This window comes from Salmo salar, chromosome ssa17, assembly GCF_905237065.1.
Source record: "Salmo salar chromosome ssa17, Ssal_v3.1, whole genome shotgun sequence".
NCBI lineage: Eukaryota > Metazoa > Chordata > Actinopteri > Salmoniformes > Salmonidae > Salmo > Salmo salar.
Window position 1 is genome coordinate 75968955 of NC_059458.1, and position 22555 is coordinate 75991509.

General features: G+C 44.9%; 1 protein-coding gene across 1 annotated transcript in view; it reads left to right on the forward strand.

Annotated features, from left to right (window-relative positions):
• The window catches only part of nel (NEL protein), a 174723-nt gene that overhangs the window by 50041 nt on the left and 102127 nt on the right, over positions 1-22555 (forward strand). The window contains exons 4-10 of the mRNA NM_001140146.1: positions 1948-2121; positions 6233-6329; positions 12995-13067; positions 13323-13405; positions 14017-14145; positions 18000-18102; positions 19377-19468. Coding sequence (NP_001133618.1) covers positions 1948-2121; positions 6233-6329; positions 12995-13067; positions 13323-13405; positions 14017-14145; positions 18000-18102; positions 19377-19468 — 751 coding nt within the window. The remainder of the gene's footprint in view (positions 1-1947; positions 2122-6232; positions 6330-12994; positions 13068-13322; positions 13406-14016; positions 14146-17999; positions 18103-19376; positions 19469-22555) is intronic.

The window sequence follows — 22555 nt, forward strand, 5'->3', positions numbered from 1 at the left end:
CCTCTATCCCTCCGCCCCTACATCGTTCTCTCTTTCTTCCCAATCACTTATGTAATGGCTTCAATCTATCCCTTTATCCATCACTCTATCACTCTGTCAATCACTCTATCTATCTATCTATCTATCTATCTATCTATCTATCTATCTATCTATCTATCTATCTATCTATCTATCTATCTATCTATCTATCTATCTATCTATCTATCTATCTATCTATCTATCTATCTATCTATCTATATATATATATATATATATATATATATATATATATATATATATATATAATTATTTTCCTTCCAATCATTTATGTAATGGCTTCAATCTATCCCTTCAACCCTCCATCAATCCATCCCTCCATACTTCCACTCCTTTCTGCAGATGGATAAACAGACAGAGGCGTATCTCGAATGATTGATTGTCTGTAGTCAGTGTTGGAGAAAGACCTGTGACATTTTCTCCCCCGACACAGTATTGATGACATGGCCTCTAAGGTCACAGTCAACCTGTCATCTTCCTTTATCTCATGGATCAGTGCTTTATTCACACAACACCTTCCCTGTAGCTCAGTTGGTAGAGCATGGTGTTTGCAACACCAGGGTTGTGGGTTCGATTCCCACGGGGGGCCAGCACAGAAAAAAAAATCTATGAAATCTATGCATTCACTACTGTAAGTCGCTCTGGATAAGAGCGTCTGCTAAATGACTAAAATGTAAAAAAAAAATGTAAAATGTAACACACACACACACACACACACACACACTTAAGATGTTTAAGATGTGGATTAAAGCAGCTGCAGTGATAGGATCGTGTATGAAACCAAGCGATGAGGAAGTTGCAGAGGATAGTAGTGTGTGTGAGAGGATAGTCGGATGTGTGTGTGTGTGTCTATCCCACACCAACTCTCCGAGTGCTATCAGATTTGGAGTCTATGGTGCCATTTCCACCCAACCCAGTAGATTGTAATGTCGGTGCAGGTGTAGTTTTAGCTCTCAGCTTTAGGCTGAGAGCAGACTGGGCTGGGGGTTCTAATCAGAGAGATGAATACTCTGGCTGGGGGTTCTAATCAGAGAGATGAATACTCTGGCTGGGGGTTCTAATCAGAGAGATGAATACTCTGGCTGGGTGTTCTAATCAGAGAGATTAATACTCTGGCTGGGGGTTCTAATCAGAGAGATTAATACTCTGGCTGGGGGTTCTAATCAGAGAGATTAATACTCTGGCTGGGGGTTCTAATCAGAGAGATGACTACTCGTCTGTAAACTCCTCTGTAAACTCCTCCATAAACTCCTCCGTAAACTCCTCCGTAAATCTCCTTTGTAAACTCCTCTGTAAACTCCTCTGTAAATCTCCTCTGTAAATCTCCTCTGTAAATCTCCTCTGTAAATCTCCTCTGTAAACTCCTCTGTAAACTCCTCTGTAAATCTCCTCTGTAAATCTCCTCTGTAATCTCCTCTGTAAACTCCTCTGTAATCTCCGCTGTAAATCTCCTCTGTAAACTCCTCTGTAATCTCCGCTGTAAACTCCTCTGTAAATCTTCTCTGTAAACTCCTCTGTAAACTCCTCTGTAAACTCCTCTGTAATCTCCTCTGTAAACTCCTCTGTAATCTCCTCTGTAATCTCCTCTGTAATCTCCTCTGTAAACTCCTCTGTAAACTCCTCTGTAATTGAGGATTTCTTTCTTGGAAGTGTTTTCAAATGTAGTCCCTGCAGTTTTAAGAGCAATGCAACGACTGTTGATTTACTTGTTTGAATGTGTCTGCAGCTTTTTCCCTGCAGCTTTTCAGTCCTACTTTTTAGTGCTCTGAATGATGACACGATGTACCACAGAAACATAGTAGTCTCAACACCGATGTCCAAAAGGAAAAACCTACTGCCATTACCTCTCAGGCATCAGCCATTCTAACAGATACTAATAGATTGAGTATTTACTGTGTGTCTGTTATCCAGGTATCTGGAGTTGGAGAGCAGTGGGCAGCGTAATGAGATCTGTCTCCACTACCGTACCAGGGACCAGCGGCAACACACTGAGGTGTTCCCCTACTCCCTGGCAGACGACCACTGGCACAAGCTGTCTGTGGCCTTCAGTGTCTCCCACGTGGTGCTGCACGTCGACTGTAACAGGTGAGTGTGGGCACTGGAGGGGGAGAGGGAGAGAGAGTTTAATGTTAATGTTTACTGTTCATTTTTATTGTTTATTTCACTTTTGTTTATTATTTACACTACCGTTCAAAAGTTTGGGGTCACTTAGAAATGTCCTTGTTTTTGAAAGAAAAGCAAATTTTTGTCCATTAAAATAACATCAAATTGATCAGAAATACAATGTACACATTGTAGTTGTTGTAAGTGACTATTGTAGCTGGAAACGGCTGATTTTTAATGGAATATCTACATAGGTGTACAGAGGCCCATCATCAGCAACCATCACTCCTGTGTTCTAATGGCACGTTGTGTTAGCTAATTGTCACGTCCTGACCAGCAGATGGAGCTGGTGTAGTAGTTTGGGGGTCAGGACGTGGCAGTCTGGTGTGTGTCTTGTGACTCCTGATCAGGAACAGCTGGGAATCGTTGTTCCTGATTGGAGTCACATATGTAGGAGTTGTTTGTCACTGGGGTTTGTGGGTAATTGTTTCTGTTTGAGTATTTTCCTCACAGGACTGTTTGCTGTCGTTTTTTTTTTTTTGGTTTGTTCATTTTTGTAGTGTTCTCTTGTTTATTTGAATTAAAACTCTAATGATGAACACATCCTCTGCTGTACCTTGGTTCCCTCTTCAAGACAGTCGTTACAGAATTACCCACCAACAAAGGACCAAGCAGCGGAAGAAGGCTGGCGAGGTAAGGGAAACCGGGAGGCACCCCCAATAATTTTTTTAGGGGGGGGCACAAGGGGAGTTTTGCGGGGCAAGAATGGAGCCCCAGGTCAGCTCCCTGCACTAGCATGGAGGTGCGTGTTCGCAATCTGGTACGCCCAGTACCAGCACCACGCACCAGGAGTCTAGTGTGTCAACCCAGCCTCGCCAGTCAACAGTCGTCGTCAGAGCTGCCCGCCAGTCAACAGTCGTCGTCAGAGCTGCCCGCCAGTCAACAGTCGTCGTCAGAGCTGCCCGCCAGTCAACAGTCGTCGTCAGAGCTGCCCGCCAGTCAACAGTCGTCATCAGAGCTGCCCGCCAGTCAACAGTCGTCGTCAGAGCTGCCCGCCAGTCAACAGTCGTCGTCAGAGCTGCCCGCCAGTCAACAGTCGTCGTCAGAGCTGCCCGCCAGTCAACAGTCGTCGCCAGAGCTGCCTGCCAGTCAACAATCGCCAGAGAGGTCGGACTGCGCCGAACTGCCGGAGCTGCCGGACTGCGCCGAGCTGCCGGACTGCGCCGAGCTGCCGGACTGCCCCGAGCTGCCGGACTGCCCGGACTGCCCCGAGCTGCCGGACTGCCCGGACTGTCCCGACTGCCTGGAACGGCCAGAGCCTGAGCCGCCTCCAGGATAGGTGGGTTGGGGAGGGAGGGTGTAGCACAGTGCCGTCGTTGACGGCAGCCACCCTCCCTTCCCTCCCTTATTGTTTAGGGTTACTGTTTAAGGGTTTTGTTGGGGATTTTGTTTGTTGGTGTTTTTTTGTTGTGGTTAGGTGCATTCCGGGGTCTGCACCTTGAGGGGGGGGTACTGTCACGTCCTGACCAGCAGATGGAGCTGGTGTAGTAGTTTGGGGGTCAGGACGTGGCAGTCTGGTGTGTGTCTTGTGACTCCTGATCAGGAACAGCTGGGAATCGTTGTTCCTGATTGGGAGTCACATATGTAGGAGTTGTTTGTCACTGGGGTTTGTGGGTAATTGTTTCTGTTTGAGTATTTTCCTCACAGGACTGTTTGCTGTCGTTTTTTTGTTCATTTTTGTAGTGTTCTCTTGTTTATTTGAATTAAAACTCTAATGATGAACACATCCTCTGCTGCACCTTGGTTCCCTCTTCAAGACAGTCGTTACACTAATCCAAGTTTATCATTTTAAAAGGCTAATTGATCATTAGAAAACCCATTTCCATTTGTGCTGATTAAAGAAGCAATATAATATATAACCGGCCTTTTTTAGACTAGTTGAGTATCTGGAGGATGAGCATTTGTGGGTTCGATTAAAGGCTCAAAATGTCTAGAAACAAAGAACTTTCTTCTGAAACTAGTCAGTCTATTCTTGTTCTGAGACATGAAGGCTATTCCATGCGAGAATTTGCCAAGAAACTGAAGATCTCATACAACACTGTATTACTCCCTTCACAGAGCAGCGCAAACTGGCTCTAACCAGAATAGAAAGAGGAGTAGGAGGGCCCGGTGCACAACTGAGCAAGAGGACAAGTACATTAGTGTCTACTTTGAGAAACAGACGCCTCACAAGTCCTCAACTGGCAGCTTCATTAAATAGTACCCGCAAAACACCAGTCTCAACGTCAACAGTGAAGAGGCAACTCCGGGATACTGGCCTTCTAGGCAGAGTTGCAAAGAAAAACCCATATCTCTTCCCCCAATGTGGCACTACTGCCATTCCACAAAATACACAACATTATCCAAACAGGTTGTCATGGAAGCCTTTAGCCTAGCGTATTAACTTCACACAAAGTTACCATAAATTCTAAGCAAAGCACACGCATAATGGACACTGCCGGACTGCACGCGAGACCTGAATGCAGTTTAGAGTTCTCATCAGAACTGAAAATTAGATCCCGGTCTGACCCAAGCCCAGTGAGCTGAAGCCCGAGCCCAGGCTTGGTCCATCATCACAGAAATTAAATGAGCCAGATTTCTAGAAAACAGCAAGCTATATTGATTTAAACTGGTGTTGAGAACAACGCAGCGGAGGCGGGCGGCAGCGTGAGGAGACAAGGAAACAGTCATTAGGCCTAGAAAAAGCGCAGAGAGGAAAACTCACTTTAGTGATAATCAACTGAATGTGGAAAAATATTGGAATAAAGTCGGCTAATGCAATTGAAGGCATGTATCAAATTTTTGCTTGTATTGAAACTCCCAAAATCATATCCAACCGTTATACTAATTTAAAGCAATGGTTGTGTGTGGTCACATAGATTAATTTCAGCGCAGTTTTGATTGGGACAGAGCCATCGCACTGCTTGAGACAAGCCAGTGGCATAGCCGCGGGAAGTAGACATTCAGAAAGACATTCATTTCCAATGAAACGCTGCGTTTGCCTTGCAGCACAGCGTTGCAGAGGCAGTTGCAGTGTGTTCTGTGTGGTGCATATGTTGGATTTACCGAACGTATGGGTCAAACTGTATGTGTAGACGGCTTGACAGAAATGGTAGCAGAAGGTGAATGTTGAACTTTTGTTGCATACATATCCTGATGATGCTGCGTATTATTTTGCACAATGACGCTGTTGGTGTGTTCGAAGTGTTAGGGATGCCAATGGTGAGCGGATGTTGTACCAACCCAGCACTATAACACCTGAGTCAGCTAATAAACCAATCATCCAGGTCCTGATGATCTGGTGGAGCAGGTGTTATTGTGGAAGGCTGAACGTGAGCAGGGCTGGGAGTGAACAACTACGGCCCTGGGTAGTACTGCTGTTGTGTCTCCTAAAGCAGAGCAGGAAACATTTATCCTAATGGAATGTAAAATACAAACATTGTGTCATCTATTTGAATGAGTAATAGTTAATTATGTTCTTCGTGTAAACAGTATTCTATCCTCCAGTATGTTCTGTGTATAAACAGTATTCTATCCTCCAGTATGTTTTCCCGTGTATAAACAGTATTCTATCCTCCATTATGTTCTGTGTATGAACAGTATTCTATCCTCCAGTATGTTCTGTGTATAAACAGTATTATATCCTCCACTATGTTCTGTGTATAAACAGTATTCTATCCTCCAGTATGTTCTGTGTATAAACAGTATTCTATCCTCCAGTGTGTTCTGTATACAAACAGTATTCTATCCTCCATTATGTTCTGTGTATAAACAGTATTATATCCTCCAGTATGTTCTGTATATAAACAGTATTCTATCCTCCAGTATGTTCTGTGTATAAACAGTATTCTGTCCTCCAGTATGTTCTGTGTATAAACAGTATTCTATCCTCTAGTATATTATGTGTATAAACAGTATGCTCTCCTGCATTATGTTCTGTATATAAACAGTATTCTATCCTCTAGTATATTCTGTGTATAAACAGTATGCTCTCCTGCAGTATGTTCTGTGTATGAACAGTATAGTATCACCTTTTATTCCTCTTGTCCTCTAGGATCTATGAGAGGGTGATAGAGAATCCGTCTATGGACATTCCCTCTGACACCACCGTCTGGCTCGGACAGAGGAACCAGGCCCATGGATACTTCAAGGTATGTGTCAAGGTTGGCTCAAGGAAGCAGGAGAGGCAGAGTCAAGCGCAGGAGACAGAAAATCCGTGAACACACTTTCAATGAGTATCCACAATGTCCAAACACGGTAGGGCAGGGCGCATAACAAACAAATGCTCAAAAACCCCAGCTTAAACACTAAGCAGGGACGCAGCCCACAAAACCCTCTGCGGCAAACAAAAAACAAAGGCAGAGGGAAAACACTCGTTCCTCAAACTACCACAGTCCTCACATAGAACAATCACGCACAAAACACAAACCTACCTAGCTAGACTAAATACCCCCCCACTAACAACTAAAACAAAACAGGTGCGTGCCTAACCTAGACCTAACCAACAGAAAGTGAAACAGAGGATCGATGGCAGCTAGTAGGCCGGCGACGACGACCGCCGAGCGCCACCCGGGCGAGGAGGGGCGCCACCTTCCGTCGGTGTCATGACAGTATGTTGAAGGGATTCATATTTTCCTGAAAATCTAGCAAGTTTCAATACGATAAAAATGTATCCAGAGAGTTCTGGGAAATACCGCAAAAATTGGAAGTGCCCATTTGAAGAGTTAAAAACCAAGATACGGTCACTATGCCAGGGTTCTCCCCAAATAAGATTGACGCTACGCCACATTGCCGGCTTGGCTGCGCCACTATGTAAAGATTTCACAGCAAGTGAAACAGATGTTCAGTAATGATAGAGTCGCCAATGACATTGTTGTGAATTGTGAAACAGGCCATTCATAAATTCCGAGCATTATCATGTTCCTCATTTAATTCAGCTCATTTCAGCAGTAGGCATAGGCTATCTCAACACAGAGTGCGCTCACGACGCACAGAGCGCACCACAAGTAGGCTATAGCATTGTCAAATAATAAAACCTTTCTAATGGCAGTCAAACAAAAGTCAAATTACCAAAGTTGCTAAGCTTGCTAGATAACCTCCAACGAATGACAGAATATATCCTGTTTGTCAAAATCGAGTTGATCATTATGTTTTGTCGACAGGGGGAGGGCACCCCCAGCACCCCTACTTCCCGCGGCTATGCCCCTGGCTTGTCTCAAGCAGTGCGATGGCTCTGTCCCAATCAAAACTGCGCTGAAATTAATCTATGTGACCACACACAACCATTGCTTTAAATTAGTATAACGGTTGGATATGATTTTGGGAGTTTCAATACAAGCAAAAATTTGATACATGCCTTCAATTGCATTAGCCGACTTTATTCCAATATTTTTCCACATTCAGTTGATTATCACTAAAGTGAGTTTTCCTCTCTGCGCTTTTTCAAAGGCCTAATGACTGTTTCCTTGTCTCCTCACGCTGCCGCCCGCCTCCGCTGCGTTGTTCTCAACACCAGTTTAAATCAATATAGCTTGCTGTTTTCTAGAAATCTGGCTCATTTAATTTCTGTGATGATGGACCAAGCCTGGGCTCGGGCTTCAGCTCACTGGGCTTGGGTCAGACCGGGATCTAATTTTCAGTTCTGATGAGAACTCTAAACTGCATTCAGGTCTCGCGTGCAGTCCGGCAGTGTCCATTATGCGTGTGCTTTGCTTAGAATTTATGGTAACTTTGTGTGAAGTTAATACGCTAGGCTAAAGGCTTCCATGACAACCTGTTTGGATAATGTTGTGTATTTTGTGGAATGGCAGTAGTGCCACATTGGGGGAAGATATTATAATTTCCCGGGTCTTGTCATTTTAAAGAAATGGGAAAATGTGAAGAGTGGTCCCGGGATAGTCCCAGGATCCAGGTTACCGGTGTTAATCTCTAGTATGGTGTGATATGTATTTGTTGGTCATACTAGACAGACTGCTATGTTAAACAGCCAAGCACATTCAGAGTGTGAGTGTGAGTGTCTAAATTGACATGCCAGAGCTTAAACCTCACATTATCAAGGCTCAGGAGAAGACCCAGATGCAGACAATTTCGAAGTAACAAAAGTTTATTACAAAAACAGGGGGGCAGGCAAACGACAGGTCAAGGGCAGGTAGAGGTCAGTAGTCCAGAACAGAGTCTGAAAGGTACCAAACGGCAGGCAGGCTCAGTGTCAAGGCAGGCAGAGGTAAGTAATCCAGGGTGGTGTGCCAAGGTGCAGAACGGCAGGCAGACTCAGGGCAGGCAGAATGGTCAAAAACCAGGAAAGCTAGAAAACAGGAACTAGAGACAGAAAGGAGCATGGGAAAAAATGCTGGTAGGCTTGGTGAACCAAAACGAACTGGCAACAGACAAACAGAACACAGGTATAAATACACTGGGGATAATGGAGAAGATGGACGACACCTGGAGGGGGGTGGAGACAAGCACAAAGACAGGTGAAACAGATCAGGCTGAGACAGTACTCCCCCCCGGGGCACCACTTGGCGTCCTACCTGGGCGCATACGTGGTTGACCGGGGTGCCGGCGTTGGCACTCAGCGATGAGGCCTGGATCCAGGATGTCCCTAGCGGGGACACAGCACCTCTCCTCCGGGCCATAACCCTCCCAGTCAACCAGGTACTGGAATCCCCTGCCCCACGGTCGAACCTTCAGGAGGCGCCTCACCATGTATGCTGATTGGCCGTTGATGAGACGGGGAAGAGGGGTAGGCCTAGAAACAGGAGACAAAGTGCTGTGAGACATAGGTTTATTCTTAGACACATGAAAAGTGGGATGTATACAGAGGGTACGGGGCAACCTCCGAGCCCACTCGAAGACGTCCCGGGGCAGGCTGCGCTGACTACAGGCAATGGGCTTGGCAGAACGGGCTCCAGCCCATGATGGCACCAGCAGTACAGCCAATAAGGGGAGTGTGTCACTGGAGCCAAGAGAATACCAATACCACGGGCACCTGAGGAGACTTAATTTGCATGAATTGGATAGCCTTGCTGTGGTTCCCTGACACTCATAGGTTGATGGGAGTGATATTGTGGGTGACCTGGCCTGTAGAGCACCCATCCAGCGCTCTAACATCCATGGGAATGGAAAGGGGCTGAGTAGGGATGCCCAGCTCAGATGCCAGGTTGGGGTCCATAAAACTCTCATCAACCCCAGAGTCGATGAGTACCCGTAAAGATTTTGACCCCCACAGCAGGATGGCATGGAAAGGGGTGCGAGTAAGGGGAGAGGAAAAGAGGAAAAGTTATCCGTATGGCCCACCAGAGTACTCGCCCCTACTGTTGAGCCTGGTCTTTTAGTGGACAGGAGGACACGAAATTACCAGTAGTCCCGCAATACAGGCAACTATTCGTGTGAAGTCGGTGTAGACGTTTGGCTGGGGACAGCCTAGCTCTGCCTAGTTGCATCGGCTGAGGAAGAGGTGATTCGGCAGACTTCGGAGACTCTCGTGGGGAACTCGGGTAGCCCGGGTCCTCTCAACAATGGAGAGGTCATGGACTTCCGGGATGCCTCGGAGGCGAGGTGGAATCCTTTGGCGGACGAGTGGAATCGGACCTCCTCTCCTTTCTACGTCCCCATAGCCACCCATCGATCCGGATGGTAAAGGCAATGAGCGAGTCGAGATCCGTCGGTAGTTCCCGGGCTGCTAGTTTGTCCTTAACCTCCTCCGATAGTCCTTGCAGGAATGTGCGGAAATCCACCGCATAGTCTGCCACACTGTGGAAGTCTTGTCAAAGCTGGAGTAACTTCCGGGCAGCCTCTCTCCCAGACAATGGAGAATCAAAAATCTTCTTCTCCTCCGCCACGAACTTCTCCAGACTGAAGCGCATGGTCGACTGTTGTTCCCATACGGCCGTAGCCCAGGCAAGAGCCCTCCCAGACATCAGCGTGATGAGGTACGCTATCTTTGACTGGTCCGATGGGAAGGAGGAGGGCTGCAGCTCGATGATGAGAGAACACTGCACGAGTAATGCCTGACAGGTTCTCGACTCTCCAATGAAGCGTTCTGGGGGAGGTAAGCTGGGCTTTCGGGAAACCGGGGTGGCCGGGGAGGCCACACTGCTAACTGAGGGGCTGGAATGTTATCGTTGTGGCAGGCTGCCTGACAGACAACCCGCGGAATTGCTCCAGCAAAGTGTCCAACACGCAGTCAAGGCGTTTGGCCAAGGTCTGGAACCCTTCCATAAGACTACAAAGCAACTCCTCGTGCCTTCCAATGGTGACTCCTTTGGAGGAGACGGCGTTGCGGAGCTGGTCCGAGTCAACTGGGTCCGTCAGTGCCAGTTCGTACTGTCAAGGCTCAGCAGAAGACCCAGATGCAGACAGTTTCGAAGTAACACAACTATTACAAAAACAGGGGAGCAGGCAAACGAGAGGTCAAGGGCAGGCAGGGGTCAGTAGTCCAGAGCAGAATCTGAAAGGTACAGAACGGCAGGCACGCTCAGGGCAGAGGTCAGTAATCCAGGGTGGTGTGACAAGGTACAGAACAGCAGGCAGGCTCAGGGCAGGCAGAATGGTCAAAAACCGGGAAAACAGGAACTAGCGACAGACAGGAGCACGGGAAAAAACGCTGGTAGGCTTGACAAAACAAAACAAACTGGCAACAGACAAACAGAGAATACAGGTATAAATTCACTGGGGATAATGAGGTAGATTGGCGACACTTGAAGGGGGGTGGAGACAAGCACAAAGACAGATGAAACAGATCAGGGTGTGACACACAAAGCCTTTCATCACATCAGTTTCGGAACAGTGGATCCGTCATCTCCAAAACACACAGCTGGTTCTTTACCTCTGTCCATCAGCTTCTAAGGTTTCTAACTGTCAGGTAGCTGGTTCTGTACCTCTGTCCATCAGCTTCTAAGGTTTCCAACTGTCAGGTAGTTGGTTCTGTACCTCTGTCCATCAGCTTCTAGTGATTCCATCTGTCAGGTAGCTGGTTCTGTACCTCTGTCCATCAGCTTCTAGTGATTCCATCTGTCAGGTAGCTGGTTCTGTACCTCTGTCCATCAGCTTCTAGTGATTCCATCTGTCAGGTAGCTGGTTCTGTACCTCTGTCCATCAGCTTCTAGTGATTCCATCTGTCAGGTAGTTGGTTCTGTACCTCTGTCCATCAGCTTCTAAGGTTTCTAACTGTCAGGTAGCTGGTTCTGTACCTCTGTCCATCAGCTTCTAAGGTTTCCAACTGTCAGGTAGTTGGTTCTGTACCTCTGTCCATCAGCTTCTATTGATTCCATCTGTCAGGTAGCTGGTTCTGTACCTCTGTCCATCAGCTTCTATCGATTCCATCTGTCAGGTAGCTGGTTCTGTACCTCTGTCTCAACAACTTCTATTAATTCCATCTGTCAGGTAGCTGGTTCTGTACCTCTGTCCATCAGCTTCTAAGGTTTCCATCTGTCAAGTAGCTGGTTCTGTACCTCTGTCTCATCAGCTTCTATTGATTCCAACTGTCAGGTAGCTGGTTCTGTACTTCTGTCTCATCAGCTTCTAGTGATTCCATCTGTCAGGTAGTTGGTTCTGTACCTGTCTCATCAGCTTCTATTGATTCCAACTGTCAGGTAGTTGGTTCTGTACCTCTGTCCATTAGCTTCTATTAATTCCATCTGTCAGGTAGCTGGTTCTGTACTTCTGTCTCATCATCTTCTAGTGATTCCATCTGTCAGGTAGCTGGTTCTGTACCTCTGTCCATCAGCTTCTAGTGATTCCATCTGTCAGGTAGTTGGTTCTGTACCTCTGTCCATCAGCTTCTAAGGTTTCCATCTGTCAAGTAGCTGGTTCTGTACCTCTGTCCATTAGCTTCTATTGATTCCATCTGTCAGGTAGCTGGTTCTGTACTTCTGTCTCATCAGCTTCTAGTGATTCCATCTGTCAGGTAGCTGGTTCTGTACCTCTGTCCATCAGCTTCTAAGGTTTCCATCTGTCAAGTAGCTGGTTCTGTACCTCTGTCTCATCAGCTTCTATTGATTCCAACTGTCAGGTAGCTGGTTCTGTACTTCTGTCTCATCAGCTTCTAGTGATTCCATCTGTCAGGTAGTTGGTTCTGTACCTCTGTCTCATCATCTTCTATTGATTCCAACTGTCAGGTAGTTGGTTCTGTACCTCTGTCAATTAGCTTCTATTGATTCCATCTGTCAGGTAGCTGGTTCTGTACTTCTGTCTCATCAGCTTCTAAGGTTTCCATCTGTCAAGTAGCTGGTTCTGTACCTCTGTCCATTAGCTTCTATTGATTCCATCTGTCAGGTAGCTGGTTCTGTACCTCTCTCTCTCTCATCAGCTTCTAGTGATTCCAACTTTCAGCTAACGTCACACACATGGAGCTCAGCTAGGCTAACTCATCCTGCATAGATATGATCTGAGGTCAACCTCTCCCACTCTCTCTCTCTCTCTCTCCTCCCTTTCTCTCTCTGTCATTCTGTCTCAACTTCTCTCAATTCAATTCAAGGGGCTTTATTGGCATGGGAAACATGTTAACATTGCCAAAGCAAGTGAGGTAGATAATATACAAAAGTGAAATAAACAATAAAAATTAACAGTTATTCTGTCTCAACCTCTCTCTCTCTCCTCCCTTTCTCTCTCTGTTATTCCGTCTCAAACTCTCTCCCCTTATATAACCCTTTCTCTCCCTCTCTCCCCTTCTTCCTTTCTCTTCCTCTCTCCCCTTCTCCCTTTCTCTCCCTCTCTCCCCTTCTCCCTTTCTCTTCCTCTCTCCCCTTCTCCCTTTCTCTCCCTCTCTCCCCTTCTCCCTTTCTCTCCCTCCTCCCGTCTCTTACTGTCTCTACAGGGTATAATGCAGGATGTTCAACTGGTCGTCATGCCTCAAGGCTACATCTCCCAGTGTCCAGACCTCAACCGCAGTAAGAGAACAGTTACATTTAGTACCTATAAAAGTCTGGAAACTCTGAAGTTAACATGCTGACATGTACATTATTTTACAGCCACTATAAAAGTCTGGAAACTCTGCATCTAAAATGAGATGCCCACAAAAGGCAACATCAGCTACACATGCATTTACAGTATAGCTCTAATATGCTTGCCAGTACAGTTACATGGACATTGACAATGGAACTATCATGCCAACATTACATTACCATGACTTACCTGTGTTTCAGCTTGTCCCACGTGCAATGACTTCCATGGGCTGGTACAGAAGATCATGGAGCTGCAGGATGTCTTAGCCAAGACCTCCAGCAAGGTACTATAGTATAAGACAATGGGTGCCTCAATCGTCTACCGTGGTTTCCTCTCCTTGTCTTCTTGCCTTCATCTGCATTGATCCGAAGGGGAGACGAGAGGAAGCCACTTGTAGACTTCACCCTCTGTTGTGTCTCTCTGCTCGAAATGCTTGCTTTTCTTACAACTCCTACTTTGTGTAATGTACAGTAGTGTAGAGTAATGGTGTAGCTGTGGACAGCTGCTCAGCCGTGTACACCACCGCCTGATGTTCTGTCAGTGTACAAGGCATAAGTGTATGAATCATTCACACAGACAGTAAGTGAGGGAACATCCATTTACTGTTCTTTACTGCAGCACATGGAGCCTCTCTGTCACCATGTGGTTTACTGGGCTCTGGTTCCCTTGTCCTGCAACACTGGGTTGTTGAATAAATATTTTGTTAAAAAGCAGACCGTAACAACGGGCTATTGACCCCAAAAAATGTTTGTACGCACATACTGTAGGCTGACACACACACACACACACACACACACACACACACACACACACACACACACACACACACACACACACACACACACACACACACACACACACTAACTCTGTATCTTTGTTTTGGTGTGTGTGCAGCTGTCGCGTGCGGAGGAGCAGATGCAGGGTCTGGATGGTTGTTACTGTGAGAGGAGCTGCAGTATGAATGGAGTGCTGTACAGGGAGGACGAGGGATGGACAGACGGATGCAGGAACTGTTCCTGCTATGTAAGATTGTTTTTAGATATTTAAAAAAACAATTTTAATTATTTTAATTTTTTACCTTTATTTAACTAGGCAAGTCAGTTAAAACCTGTTGGGGCTATGGGGCAGTATTTTCACGGCTGGATAAAAAAACGTACCCGATTTAATCTGGTTACTAATCCTACCCAGTAACTAGAATATGCATATACTTATTATATATGGATAGAAAACACCCTAAAGTTTCTAAAACTGTTTGAATGGTGTCTGTGAGTATAACAGAACTCATTTGGCAGGCAAAACCCTGAGACATTTTCTGACAGGAAGTGGATACCTGATGTGTTGAATTACCTTTAAGCCTATGCGCGAGGTCATGTTGGGTACCCTCGTTCCAAAACGTTTTAAAAGAGAATGCATTCGTCCACCTTGAATATTATTCATGTTCTGGTTAAAAAAGGCCCTAATGATTTATGCTATACAACGTTTGACATGTTTGAACGAACGTAAATATATTTTTTCCCCTCGTTCATGACGAGAAGTCCGGCTGGCTTAGATCATGTGCTAACAACACGGATCTTTTTGGATATAAATGATGAGCTTTTTTGAACAAAACTACATTCGTTATGGACCTGGGATTCCGGGAAGTGACATCTGATGAAGAGAATCAAAGGTAATGGATTATTTACATAGTATTTTCGATTTTAGATCTCTCCAACATGGCCGTTTGTCTGTATAGCAAAGCATATTTTTCTGGGCGCAGTGCTCAGAAGTGTGATTTCCCAGTAAGGTTATTTTTAAATCTGACAAGTTGATTGCGTTCAAGAGATGTAAATCTATAATTCTTTAAATGACAATATAATATTTTACCAATGTTTTCTAATTTTAATTATTTAATTTGTGGTGCTGACTTGACTGCCGGTTATTGGAGGGAAACGATTTCCTCAACATCAATGCCATAGTAAAACGCTGTTTTTGGATATAAATATGAACTTGATAGAACTAAAAATGCATGCATTGTCTAACATAATGTCCTAGGAGTGTCATCTGATGGAGATTGTAAAAGGTTAGTGCATCATTTTAGCTGGTTTTATGGTTTTGGTGACCCTGTCTTTGAATTGACAAAACATTACACACAGCTATTGTCAATGTACTCTCCTAACATAATCTAACTTTATGCTTTCGCCGTAAAACCTTTTTGAAATCGGACAACGTGGTTAGATTAAGGAGATGTTTATCTTTCAAAGGGTGTAAGATAGTTGTATGTTTGAAAAATTTGAATTTTGACATTTATTTGGTTTCAAATTTGCCGCTCTTGAAATGCACCTGCTGTTGATAGGGTGCACCACGGGTGGCACGCTAGCGTCCCACATAGCCCCAAGAGGTTTTAAGAACATTATTTACAATGACGGCCTATTATAACATACTATAACAGCTTATAACAGGCTGTAACAGGCTATAACAGGCTATAACCTAGGGCTCTCTACTACCTGTTATATAGGGCTTAAAGGGACAGTTCATTTTATAATCACTGTGGTTTAAAGGGACAGCTCACACTATAGTCAGTGTAAGCTTAAATGGACAGTTCAATCTATAATCACTGTGGTTTAAAGGTGACAGTCCAATCTATAATCACTGTGGACTTAAAGGGATAGTTCACTTCATGATCACAGTTATCCGGGACTTAAAGGGACGGCACTAAATGGAAAACCATAACCTGTGTCTGAAAAATCTATAGTACATCAACTCTATGTGATTCTCCTGATCCCAGAGATCAAGACATAGGGTGCGTTCCTAAATTCAGTTCATACTAAAACATAAACTCAGCAAAAAAATAAACGTCCTCAAACTGTCAACTGCGTTTATTTTTAGCAATCTTAACATGTGTAAATGTTTGTATGAACTTAACAAAATTCAACAACTGAGACATAAACTGAACAAGTTCCATAGACATGTGACTAACAGAAATGGAATCATGTGGAACAAAGGGGGGGTCAAAATCAAAAGTAACAGTCAGTATCTGGTGTGGCCACCAGCTGCATTAAGTACTGCAGTGCATCTCCTCCTCATGGACTACACCAGATTTGCCAGTTCTTGCTGTGAGATGTTACCCCACTCTTCCATCAAGGCACCTGCAAGTTCCCGGACATTTCTGGGGGGAATGGCCCTAGCCCTCACCCTCCGAACCAACAGGTCCCAGACGTGCTCAATCAATTGAGATCCGGGCTCTTCGCTGGCCATGGCAGAACACTGACATTCCTGTCTTGCAGGAAATCACGCACAGAATGAGCAGTATGGCTGGTGGCATTGTCATGCTGGAGGGTCATGTCAGGATGAGCCTGGAGGAAGGGTACCACATGAGGGAGGAGGATGTCTTCCCTGTAACGCACAGCGTTGAGATTGCCTGCAATGATAACAAGCTCAGTCCGATGATGCTGTGACACACTGCCCCAGACCATGACAGACCCTCCACCTCCAAATCGATCCCGCTCCAGAGTACAGGCCTCGGTGTAACGCTCATTCCTTCTACGATAAAAGCAAATCCGACCATCACCCCTGGTGAGACAAAACCGCGACTCGTCAGAGATTAGCACTTTTTGCCAATCCTGTCTGGTCCAGTGATGGTGGGTTTGTGCCCATAGGAGACGTTGTTGCCGGTGATGTCTGGTGAGGACCTGCCTTACAACAGGCCTACAAGCCCTCTGTCCAGCCTCTCTCAGGCTATTGCGGACAGTCTGAGCACTGATGGAGGGATTGTGCGTTCCTGGTGTAACTCAGGCAGTTGTTGTTGCCATCCGATACCTGTCCCACAGGTGTGATGTTCGGATGTGCCGATCCTGTGCTGGTGTTGTTACACGTGGTCTGCCACTGCGAGGACGATCAGCTGTCCGTCCTGTCTCCCTGTAGCGCTGTCTTAGGCGTCTCACAGTACGGACATTGCAATGTATTGCCCGGGCCACATCTGCAGTCCTCATGCCTCCTTGCAGCATCCCTAAGGCACGTTCATGCAGATGGGCAGGGACCCTGGGCATCTTTATTTTGGTGTTTTTCAGAGGTAGTAGAAAGGCCTCTTTAGTGTCCTAAGTTTTCATAACTGTGACCTTAATTGCCTACCGTCTGTAAGCTGTTAGTGTCTTAACGACCGTTCCGCAGGTGCATGTTCATGAATTGTTTATGGTTCATTGAACAAGCATGGGAAACTGTGTTTAAACCCTTTACAATGAAGAACTGTGAAGTTATTTGGATTTTCATGAATTATCTTTGAAAGACAGGGTCCTGAAAAAGGGACGTTTCTTTTCTTGCTGAGTTTAGATCGTCATTGTCATGCGTGTCGTAAGGATTGGATCAAGGCGCAGTGGGTAAAGTGCTCATCTTCTTAATTTATTTAAAGATAACATTTAAACAAAACGACGAAACAGTTCCGTAAGGCAACACAGGCGATACAGGAAAACAACCACCCACAAACACAAGTGAAACAAACACAACTAAATATGGCCTCCAATTAGAGACAACGACAACCAGCTGCCTCTAATTGGAGGTCATTGCCAAAACCCCAACATAGAAATAGAAAAATAGATATAAACATAGAAATATATAACATAGAACCCAACCCCCAAAACACCGAAACACACAAAACAAACACGTTCTGCCACGTCCTGACCAAACTACAATGACAAATAACCCCTTTTACTGGTCAGGGCGTGACAGTCATACTAATGACATCTGTTTTGTGTCATTCCTTTAGAATGGTACAGTCCAGGTTGGAGATATAGATCTTCATACTAATAACGTCTGTTTTGTCTCATTCCTTTAGAATGGTACAGTCCAGGTTGGAGATCATAGATCTTCATACTAATAACATCTGTTTTGTCTCATTCCTTTAGAATGGTACAGTCCAGTGTGAGACCATCTCCTGCCCCCCTCCCCAGTGTCCCCCTGACTCCGCCCCTGCCTATGTACCAGGCACGTGCTGCAAAGAGTGTCAGCGTGAGTAACAACAGCTATCCTTCTCATGCCATGTTCTTCTCACATCTGCACAACACAGTCCTCTCCTGTTCCTTCTAACACTTTCTCTCTACAGAACTTCTCTTTCTCTCCTCTCTACACCACTTCTCTTTCTCTCTCTCTCTCGCCCACTCTCTCTCTCCTCTCTACACCACTTCTCTGTCTCGCTCTCTCCTCTTTATACCACTTCTCTGTCTCTCTCTCCTCTCTACACCACCTCTCTCTCTCCTCTCTACACCACTTCTCTCTCTCCTCTCTACACCACTTCTTTCTCTCTCCCCTCTGTACACCACTTCTTTCTCTCTCTCCTCTCTACACCACTTCTGTCTCTCTCTCCTCTACACCACTTTTCTGTCTCTCTCTCCTCTCTACACCAATTCTCTGTCTCTCTCTCTCTACACCACTTCTCTGTCTCTCTCCCCTCTCTACACCACTTCTCTCTCTCCTCTCTATACCACTTATGTCTCACTCTCTCCTCTCTACACCACTTCTCTGTCTCTCTCTCTTCTCTACACCACTTCTTTGTCTCTCTCTTTATCCTCTCTTCATAACGAACAGCTCACACGATCATGCTGCCCCTGAAATCTTATATCTTTTTCTTAATTTCTCTCAATTCAATTCAAGGGCTTTATTGGCATGGGAAACATATGTTAACATTGCCAAAGCAAGTGAGGTAGATAATAAACAAAAGTGAAAAAAAACAATAAAAATGAACAGTAAACATTCCACTCACAGAAGTTCCAAAATAATCTCGCTCTCTTTGTCTCTCTCTTTTTGAATCTCTCTCTTTGTCTCTCTCTCTCTCTCGCCCTCTCTCTTTCTCTCTCACACACTCTCTCTCGCCCTCTCTCTCTCTCGCCCTCGCTCTCTATCTATCTCTCCCTTTCTCTCTCTCCATTCTGTTCCCTCCTTCTCTATCTCTCTCTCTGTCATTCCTCCCCATCCCTCAGCCCACAGTGTGAAGCACACAATCATAAAGACTTGTCTTAATAACTGACCACATCTCCGCGTTGCTAGGATACTCCCGCCACGTACACAGCACTCAATGCCTTCACATATACATCAATAATTCAAGGCCAGTCTTCAAAGCCTGCTGCTATCTGGAGCCAGTGTTAATATGAAACCCATTTAAGTAATGACTTAAACTGTGTGTAACACGCTACTTACTGTACCTTGCTCCCAATGTTAAAAGGGACTAGGAATAACTAAAAACTGTGTGTGTGTGCATGTGTGCGTTTGTGTGTGTGTGTCCATAGCTGTGTGTCTGTTCAGAGGAAGGGTGTATGTGGAAGGGGACTTGAAGAGTGTGAGGGATTCATCTGGAAACTGTTTACTGTTTGAGTGTCAGGTAAGTCCAATACACTCCACATGTCTACACACTCTTAGCTTGCAATGACTACAGAACACACCTGCACTCAATACACCATGAGAATCCCTATAGAGACAACACACCATTAGAATCCCTATAGAGACAACACACCATGATAATCCTTATAGAGACAACACACCATGATAATCCCTATAGAGACAACACACCATTAGAATCCCTATAGAGACAACACACCATTAGAATCCCTATAGAGACAAAACACCATGATAATCCCTATAGAGACAACACACCATGATAATCCCTATAGAGACAACACACCATTAGAATCCCTATAGAGACAACACACCATTAGAATCCCTATAGAGACAACACACCATGAGAATCCCTATAGAGACAACACACCATGAGAATCCCTATAGAGACAACACACCATGATAATCCCTAGAGACAACACACCATGATAATCCCTATAGAGACAACACACCATGATAATCCCTATAGAGACAACACACCATGATAATCCCTATAGAGACAACACACCATGAGAATCCCTATAGAGACAACACACCATGAGAATCCCTATAGACACAACACACCATGATAATCCCTATAGAGACAACACACCATGATAATCCCTATAGAGACAACACACCATGATAATCCCTATAGAGACAACACACCATATTAATCCCTATAGAGACAACACCCCATGATAATCCCTATAGAGACAACACACCATGATAATCCCTATAGAGACAACACACCATGATAATCCCTATAGAGACAACACACCATGATAATCCTTATAGAGACAACACACCATATTAATCCCTATAGAGACAACACCCCATGATAATCCCTATAGAGACAACACCCCATGATAATCCCTATAGAGACAACACCCCATGATAATCCCTATAGAGACAACCCACCATGATAATCCCTATAGAGACAACACACCATGATAATCCTTATAGAGACAACACACCATGATAATCCCTATAGAGACAACACACCATGATAATCCCTATAGAGACAATACACCATGATAATCTCTATAGAGACAACACACCATGATAATCCCTATAGAGACAACACACCATGATAATCCTTATAGAGACAGCACACCATGGTAATCCCTATAGAGACAGCACACCATGATAATCCCTATAGAGACAACACACCATATTAATCCCTATAGAGACAACACACCATGATAATCCCTATAGAGACAACACCCCATGATAATCCCTATAGAGACAACACACTCACTCTGATCCAGCCTGGTCTGGGCGCGTTTCATGTTGAAATACATATCATCCATATTATTATCTGGTGGTGGATGGCCTCATGTACTAATGCATCAGATCAGCCTTTACAGTACCTCTCAAACCAAGAGCTTGACAATAGACACGTCTCAAAGAACAGCTTGAATATAGACACGTCTCACAGAACAGCTTGACTATAGACACGTCTCACAGAACAGCTTGACTATAGACACGTCTCACAGAACAGCTTGAATATAGACACGTCTCACAGAACAGCTTGACTATAGACATGTCTCACAGAACAGCTTGACTATAGACACATCTCACAGAACAGCTTGACTATCGACACATCTCACAGAACAGCTTGACTATAGACATGTCTCACAGAACAGCTTGACTATAGACATGTCTCACAGAACAGCTTGACTATCGACACGTCTCACAGAACAGCTTGACTATAGACACGTCTCACAGAACAGCTTGACTATCGACACGTCTCACAGAACAGCTTGACTATAGACACGTCTCACAGAACAGCTTGACTATCGACACGTCTCACAGAACAGCTTGACTATAGACATGTCTCACAGAACAGCTTGACTATAGACACGTCTCACAGAACAGCTTGACTATAGACACGTCTCACAGAACAGCTTGACTATAGACATGTCTCACAGAACAGCTTGACTATAGACACGTCTCACAGAACAGCTTGACTATAGACACGTCTCACAGAACAGCTTGACTATAGACACGTCTCACAGAACAGCTTGACTATAGACATGTCTCACAGAACAGCTTGACTATAGACATGTCTCACAGAACAGCTTGACTATAGACACGTCTCACAGAACAGCTTGACTATGGACACGTCTCACAGAACAGCTTGACTATAGACACATCTCACAGAACAGCTTGACTATAGACATGTCTCACAGAACAGCTTGAATATAGACACGTCTCACAGAACAGCTTGACTATAGACGTCTCACAGAACAGCTTGACTATAGACACGTCTCACAGAACAGCTTGACTATAGACACGTCTCACAGAACAGCTTGACTATAGACACGTCTCACAGAACAGCTTGACTATAGACATGTCTCACAGAACAGCTTGAATATAGACACATCTCACAGAACAGCTTGACTATAGACATGTCTCACAGAACAGCTTGACTATAGACATGTCTCACAGAACAGCTTGACTATAGACACGTCTCACAGAACAGCTTGACTATAGACATGTCTCACAGAACAGCTTGAATATAGACACGTCTCACAGAACAGCTTGACTATAGACACGTCTCACAGAACAGCTTGACTATAGACATGTCTCACAGAACAGCTTGACTATAGACACGTCTCACAGAACAGCTTGACTATAGACATGTCTCACAGAACAGCTTGACTATAGACACGTCTCACAGAACAGCTTGACTATAGACGTCTCACAGAACAGCTTGACTATAGACACATCTCACAGAACAGCTTGACTATAGACACGTCTCACAGAACAGCTTGACTATAGACACATCTCACAGAACAGCTTGAATATAGACATGTCTCACAGAACAGCTTGACTATAGACACGTCTCACAGAACAGCTTGACTATAGACACATCTCACAGAACAGCTTGACTATAGACACATCTCACAGAACAGCTTGACTATAGACACGTCTCACAGAACAGCTTGACTATAGACACATCTCACAGAACAGCTTGACTATAGACACGTCTCACAGAACAGCTTGACTATAGACACGTCTCACAGAACAGCTCGTCTATAGACATGTCTCACAGAACAGCTTGACTATAGACATGTCTCACAGAACA